The sequence below is a fragment of the Dendrobium catenatum genome, unplaced genomic scaffold (assembly GCF_001605985.2).
Source record: "Dendrobium catenatum unplaced genomic scaffold, ASM160598v2 fragScaff_scaffold_537, whole genome shotgun sequence".
NCBI classification, from domain to species: domain Eukaryota; kingdom Viridiplantae; phylum Streptophyta; class Magnoliopsida; order Asparagales; family Orchidaceae; genus Dendrobium; species Dendrobium catenatum.
The window spans coordinates 761,228-769,090 of NW_021318999.1; the positions used below are offsets into that span (position 1 = coordinate 761,228).

The following is a 7,863-nucleotide window of genomic DNA, read 5'->3' on the forward strand; positions in this document are numbered from 1 at the left end:
ATAAAAATATCTCAGACTAGCTGGTATGTGGCAAGCTCTCTTTATATCATATGATCATGCCTAAATATTTTGAAGCTAAAAATGAGTTTTCCTCAGTTGAGACCTCAAGATGGTATAAACGAGACTTTCCATAACATCAAAAACAGACATAACACAAATGGTATATATTCAAAATAATTAATATATTCACTTGCACGAATAATGTTAAGTAAGACATGATCTATATAAATTCACAAAAAAAAAAATTATTTAAAAAAACTGTTAGCCCATACAACTTCTAATGTAATTTTTTTATTTATAAATACAATATGTAATCTATGCTTTCTAATGTAATTTTTTTTATTTTATTTAATAAATACTTATTTTAGTAAGATTTATTTTTGTCAAAAAAAAATTAAGCTTAATTTGAAAAAATGATAAATATAAAGTTATGATTAAAAATAAATATAAAAAAATGAGAAAAAAATATACACAAAAATATTATTTTTTGATATTAAGAAATGAAATTCAGTTGAAGAGAAATTACTGTAATTTAAAATGTTACTGTATTTTGAAGCGAAAAAAGAGTTTTTCAATTCAGACCTCAAGATGGTATAAATGAGACTTTCCATGACATCAAAAACAGGCATAAGGCAAATGGTATCTATATAAATAATGTTAAGAAGTAAGACATTATCTATATAAATTCACAAATATTTTGAGAAGTAATATCAAAGCAAGACAAAGACGGTCAAACGCAAAAGTCAAGGTTGACCCTTATATTGTTAGTGGCTTGGGCCCACATTTAGGTCAATTTGGACTCATTCAACTTATCCTTATTTTAAATATTGAGAAGTCACCTTAAAACTCTCACAAAATAGCACATTACTATGCGGATATGTAGCTCTCTTTACTCAAATAGGAATTCCATCACAAAAAGAGTGGAAGATTTATCTACTTTTAAAAAGGCACAAATAAAAAATTTATTTTATTTTTTTATTCCTTTCAAATACAATGGCCGATAAATACAATGACCACCGGCGTGAAATGAATAGGGTAGGTCATTGTGACGGCGACTAGCAATGACGAGTAGTAGAATATGGAGATGATGAGAGGGCCTTCGGGTTGTGACAAATAGTAATCCAAAGCTACAACCCAAAGGGCGAAAAAAATAGTGAAAAAAGTAACTTTTTAATGTTAAAAAATAATAGCTAAATAAAAATTGTGGCTAATTTTTTTATTGTTTTTATAAAGCAGCTTTTTAATAAATTTTTTATTTCAAAAAGTAAATTTTTACTAAAAACATTGCTTTAAATATCCCAAAACGAGAGAGACTAAAAACTATATAAAAACTAATTGAGAAAGCTGAAGGGATAAAAAAGTTGTGCGCAATCAAAAAGATTTTTCAAGCTGCACAATCCAAAATTACATTAAATGTACACAGATTGACAGTATAACACACATCAACAGATGTGAGAAAGCTTTAGAGAGAGAAAAAAAAAGTGCGTGCTCAAATAAGTTTCTTGAACAGCACCATCTATAAGCTATGTGTAAATTTACAGTATAAAAAAAAAAAATCAAAAGGTGTGTTCAAAGAGGTTTCTTGAGCTCACCACATAAAATTAAATTTACAATATATATATATATATATCAAATATTTCATGTATGATAAAAAACATAGTTTCAACTATCTACAAACTCCACCCTTCAAAGAAATCCATGTTTCTTCATCAATGCTCTCTCTCTTTTCTGAGCAAAAATCTGTAAGGAGAAGAGGGAAAAAGAAAAAAATTAATAAAAATAAATTCAGTTTCATATAGTTTCTTTAATTCATGACAGCAGAAGAAACTGATTAAATTCAAGTGAACTAAGGAATCACCTTAAGATCATCATAATGATGGGTTGGTCCCTTCTCCTACCATCGCTTGTGAAATTCTTCTCATCTGATGCGGCTAAAATTGGCAAATGGTTCTGAATATGTCTTCTTAGCTGCAGGTTTATCCATTTCTGGATTCCCAAACACCTTCCAAAATCTCAAAGTCTCGTCGCCGGCCGCCGTCGCCACCGTGCAGCCATCTGGGCTCTGCAATTCCAAAATTTCAGTAAAAGATTTCAATTATTTTTTTCACCAAGTACCAGAGAAACTGTAATACTTACCTGAGTCATATGTAGAACTCTAGAAGTATGCCCACAGAGCTCAGCTACCTTCACCATAGATGGATACTTCCACAATGTGAGCTGGTTCTGACTGTAGCCATGAGAGGTAAGTAGCTCGCGCTCATTTTTGTTCCATAGAATCCCACAAATCTGTGAATCTGTCTCTACTGAATTCAAGCAAGCACCAGTGAGGGTGTTCCAGAACTTGATGCATTTATCGGCTCCACCTCCACCTGAAGCAAGCAAATTATTCTGAAAGGGGCACCACGCCAAAGCCTTTACTGCAGCATCGTGACCCTCAAATCTATGAAGCCATTGGTTTTGATTCCGTGCTGCTGCAGAAGAGGAGGTAGCCATGGATTGATCCCATATATGGATCAGGTTGTCATTGCCACCACTTGCAAGCTGCTTGCCAGATTCTGACCATTTCAAGCCACATACTTCTTGCTGGTGACCTCTGTAGCTCTTTACTACATGGTTTCTTATCCTCACATCATTGTTCACTATCTTTCCATCCATTCCACCAGTTGTAAGGATACTGTTGTTCCAAGCAAGAGTTCCAACACGAGATCTATGTATTTCATCTAGTGTTCTTAACTGTTAAGCAAAAAAAAACTTGTTACTATAAAAACTTGAAGAATAATCTTCTTACTGAATTATTGTTTATGCTATCTTTTGCTGATTTTGCAGTTTAAAGCATGTTTGAAATGTTAAAATGATCCATAATAATTTAGTCCATAAACCTACTCCCTTCAAAGCCCAACGATAAACAAAATCATACATGATTGATACTGTTTGTATGCAATAAAAACTAATTAGAAAGGACTTGCTACATAAGATAATTTAAAAATTGAACAAAATTCTACTAACCAGTTTAGCTGAGTTTGAGTCCCACAATTGAACATAGGAGTTGTTCAATCCAACTGCAATGTGCTTCCCATCAGGAGCCCAGCTGACGCTGGTGACTGGACCAAGATCATCGTCAACGGTCACAAGCTCAGATGTCGAACCCTTCGAAGCATCCCACAAATATACCGTGTTTCCGAGAGCAATTGATAAGACATTTCTGCTTCCCCAGTCGAGGACATTCAGATAGAAATCATCCACAAGATCAGGAGCATCTAATGTCCTCTCAGCCGACTGCATATTACAACATGCAAAACATAACAGTTTTAACAAATATAATATGCAAAAGAGTAATAAGAATCAGCAAATATCATATAAAAGTAAGAATGGAAGAAAAGGCTTGCCTGTGGAATGTATCTTTTTCTCTTTGTAATCTTGCATTGGTTGGAAGAACCAGCTTCCGAAATTGCAGTCAGCATTGAATCTGTGGAAATTGGAGTCTTTCTGTTGAACTCCAAGATCCTGGTTCTGTTGTTCAGCAAGGTCTCAGCGAGAAGCTTACGATAGGCCTCTTTTGCAGGTGAAACAACTCCAACGTTCTCCTTTTCCTTTCTGGGTTGCGTTAACAAGTAGTGGGCAACATCAAAATCCATTGCAGATCTATCTGGTATGAATCTGTCTCCCTGATATCAACCAATAACATTAAGACCGGAAATTTTAAAAGATCAGATAAAAGCGTAAAATTTAGCTTGAAAAGATTCATGGAACAAGAAATTGCAGCAATTTATAAACTTCATGAACATAAAAAATTTAAGGGACAGAGTAACAGAACAGTAGAGATGATCCAGAGGGTAAGAAGCCAACCAAAATTCATAAATTTACTGAAATGAATAATCAATACAATATTAAAAAAAATTGTTATTTCAAAGAGAATGGATTCTTACGCTTTGCCTGTAAGAAGTTGGATTCGAAGAAGAACTGCGGAGAGGAGGGATGTACACTGTGGATCCAACTTTTGTTAAGGGTTTACGATATCTTGACCAAGGCTTTTCAGTTGAAAATGATAAAGAATTAACAGATCCTGCATCCATTTGTTAGACCAAATCGAAGAAAAAAAGAAAGAAAGAAAGAAGAGGAAATAAAGAAAGAAATTAAATTGAAAACCTAATTGTCAGTGAAAACCTGCAATTAAAAAAAAAATCACAGTTTAAGAAGATGAGAAAGAGAAAGATCCTTATATTTAGAGGATGGAAGATCGAGATCGTCGAAACGGAATGCTGCTGTCCTTTAACCCTTCTTCGCTCCTGAGAGGAAGAAGAGAATCAAAACAAAGCTTTGTGAGAGTGAACCTCCGTTTCTCGTTGGCTTTATAGATGGTGGGCTGCGACTCGGATCTTCCGTAACGTCTATATTCAACTCAACGGCTCCTTTCCCAAAACAAAAACAAAAAAATCTTTCCTTTGCTCGCCGGTATATTTGGTCTGTAGCCGGGCCAAATTTTTGTTGATAAATCGGGTATTTTTTATTTGGAAAGAAATTGAATTAGAATATTTTGATTGAAAATTTTTAAATTTGTTATTATTTTCAATCGAGAAACTATAAAAATTTAAAATTCATCTAATCAAACTCTGATCAATATATTCTCACCTAAAAATGTTCTTTCTAATGTGTATCATTTAAATTTTCAATTTCAACATTCTCAAAATAATTTCTCTTATGATCTATTGATATGAACATATAATGCAAATATAATTGTTGCGTCCTAGAATATTCGCGGCGGTAGAGAAATATATAGTTTAACGTCTTAGCGTTGTACGAAGATCCAGCACACAATCAGATAAGTGAGAGGGTGTAGCGTTCATAAGAGACACCAAAGTTTTTACGTGGAAAACCCCTGAAAAAGGGGGGAAAACCACGGGGCCTGGCCCGGTTTGAATGAATCCACTAGTATTTGTAGTCGATTACAAATGAGGCCCTTCCTTAGGAGAAGGCCTTGTATTGATGTAGCAAATGTACATCATATAGATTGCATTACATGGTAAGAGTTACATATACAGGTTTGTTTGGCCTGAAGGACCGTGGTCGGCAGGAGACCGGAGTCGGCAGGAGATCGGGGTCAGAAAGACCGTTGTCTGTTGATGGAGGTCGGAAGGACCATAGTAGGCGACAAAGGCCTGAAGAACTGTAGTCGGCAGGAGACCGTAGTCGGCAGGAGACCGTAGTCGGCCGGAGACCGTAGTCGGCCGGAGACCGTAGTCGACCGGAGACCGTATTAACAAATTTAAAAATAATGTAGTTATATATATATATATATATATATATATAAACCACAAAGACATGCTAAATCCATTGAAGGAAAATAATAATAATTTATTAATAATTTACATTTTGAAACTTTTTTTAAATTATAACTTCACAACCTATTTTTAAGACAGTTATTTTTTATTATTAAAATTTTTATACTTAAAAATTATTTTAAAAAACAGCAAAAAAAAAAAAATTCCAAATGAAGCCTTATACGATAAACTATCTATTACCACAAAAACTCTTATAATACAACCAATACAAAGTTTTATTATGAATTTAAATATAATATCACATTAGACTATAATAATTCCTTAAAAAATTGCCAGTTTCAAAAAGCGTAATATAAAGATAGAGCCAAATCTAAAAACTTTAAAATTATTGTTTTCTTATAAAAAAAAAACTGTAGTAAGTAACAGAACATTTTTCAGAAAGTACTCCGAACTAGCTTTATAAGGGGGTCGAAAAAAGCTGTTTATGAAGGATAAAAACAAAAGGTTTACAATTTCAGAGATTTTAACTAGCATTGCAAAAGAAAAAGAATAACTGGTTTAGAAACTAAATCCAATAAAAAAATGGTAGCTTGGAACAAGAAGCAAACTGAATTGAGACAAACAAACTCTCCTAAGTCACAAATAATTGGAAATGAACCCGTGCCTGCCAGCAATCTCATTTATTTGCTTCTATAAATTCTTTATATTCCTTCTTCATTTTCACGCCAGGGACCGTCCTGCATTCAGACAAAGTATAATAACTTATCAGTTAGTGGAGAGATTATTCTGTGCGGATATCGAACATAGCTTATCATCCAGAGGCGAACAGGTGCATCCACGTCATCCGGTACGAAGCTCGGTACCGAGCAGTACCGATTAGGGAGTGACGTGGTGCATTTTCATTGGGCTCTGGATGACGTTCGGCGCCCGCACAAAACGATTCATCCAGTTAGTGACATATTGAACAATTCAGCAACATTTTCATTTTTTATAATAATATGAGAGAGAGAGAAATTCAGGCATGAGAGGTGAGATGAGAAGTTTTGTTCTCCTGCTACAAAAGATAAAGGAAAAAAAAAAACTACCTTATCATTTCTTTATTTTTGAAAAACTGTACACAAGGTGTTCCCATAATTCCTGCTGCTTCAGCAATTTCTGGATCTTCCTCAATGTCAATCTCAACATAATGCACATCCTGATCAAATTCATCAATTACCTGCAACAATGAAGAAGTCATTAATGGTAAAAAGTATCACAAGGCTACAAAAATTGTAAAACAAAAGAATTAACTTCCAGATAACAGAGAGATTATGCCATAATATTCAATATTCATATAACTCCAATTTAGACCTGCTAAACGGAAGAGGGTTGGGAGACACGGAACAGTTCAGACAGATGGGGAAATGTATTTTTTGCAAATAATAATAAAAGCAACCAAAATATGCATAAACGAAACATTTACGGTAAAACTGTACTTAATTAGCCATGCTATATTTTATTAGGCTGAGAACAGAAATAAGCGAATCACATTATATTAATTACTTAAACAAATTTATTTATCAAATATAAAAAGTTTATTTTAGAAATTAATTAAATTATGATTTTCTATATTTAAACAATAAAGTGGAGAGAACAAATTCTATTATTTAAAAATAAAAAATAAGAACTATTTAAATATACTTAATAACCTTATGAAATTATCTGTTATTGTAGGTGATTGAAGTCAAGAACAAGGACAAAAAGAGGAAAAGCTATTTAAATCAAAGGGAGTATTTATGTTCTAATTTACAGTAATGATATTTGTTTCTCCTATACATAATACATCAAATGTTGTAATTATTTAATTTTTTTACTATTAATGTTCTATGATTTTTCTTTATTGAAGACAATTGATCATGCTTAACTAGAAGCCTTGAATTTTTATATCATAGAGTGGTCACTCATCCGATATCATGATGCTTAATATATCTCAATACGAAATGATATGAAAATGTAAATAATATGATTTATACTTGCATGTATATGTTGAATCGATGGAGCATATCCCCTTATGGTATTGGCTGGGGCTACAATGTTCTCATGCACGTAAATGGAAAAGGTTATAGAAACAGAACACCTTTATTAATACTATTTTAGATAATGGCTCATGCAACGGTTGCATTATTTATGAGAAATGATACAGATACAAATAAAAATATGACATATGCATAACATTGAAAGTCTTGAAATGAAAGGATTAAATAGAATTATTTTATGCATTGAATTGAGAATTTGGAAAGTTTGGATATTAGAGGTTCAAGGTTTGATATTTAAAATAGAAATTTTCAACATCTTGCACTTAAAGTAGATGGTAGGGGAATGGATGATAGACCCAATCAAGATCCCATGTTTCCGTTGTCCCGGACCATCGTGGTCCCTGGTCTACTTAGTCAGAGGATGTAGTCGATCCAACCTGACACAAGGATCCTTGTCGGCAGCCATGGTTTGCTTCGTCCAAGGGGACCTTGTAGACCTGAGGTGGGTATTTGTCTAAGGGGACAAATTTGGATCCACCTTAGCTAACAAAGGGCTTTGTGCCCTATCG

At 33.5% G+C, this 7,863-nt stretch overlaps 1 protein-coding gene and 1 long non-coding RNA gene across 2 annotated transcripts; both read right to left on the minus strand.

Annotated features, from left to right (window-relative positions):
* Window positions 1-1,417: 1,417 nt before the first annotated feature.
* On the minus strand, window positions 1,418-4,475 carry LOC110109401 (cell division cycle 20.2, cofactor of APC complex). Its single transcript, XM_020840462.2, has 6 exons — window positions 3,927-4,475; window positions 3,387-3,665; window positions 3,007-3,276; window positions 2,137-2,733; window positions 1,859-2,062; window positions 1,418-1,740 (listed from the first exon to the last, which is right to left on the minus strand). The coding sequence occupies exons 1-5, from the start codon at window positions 4,071-4,073 to the stop codon at window positions 1,919-1,921; spliced, it is 1,437 nt and encodes a 478-aa protein (XP_020696121.1). The 5' UTR covers window positions 4,074-4,475; the 3' UTR covers window positions 1,418-1,740; window positions 1,859-1,918.
* Window positions 4,476-5,714: 1,239 nt separating this feature from the next.
* On the minus strand, window positions 5,715-6,634 carry LOC110109429. The gene is made up of 2 exons (XR_002304576.2): window positions 6,365-6,634; window positions 5,715-6,016 (listed from the first exon to the last, which is right to left on the minus strand). It is a non-coding gene; the product is annotated as an uncharacterized LOC110109429 (long non-coding RNA).
* Window positions 6,635-7,863: the final 1,229 nt, after the last annotated feature.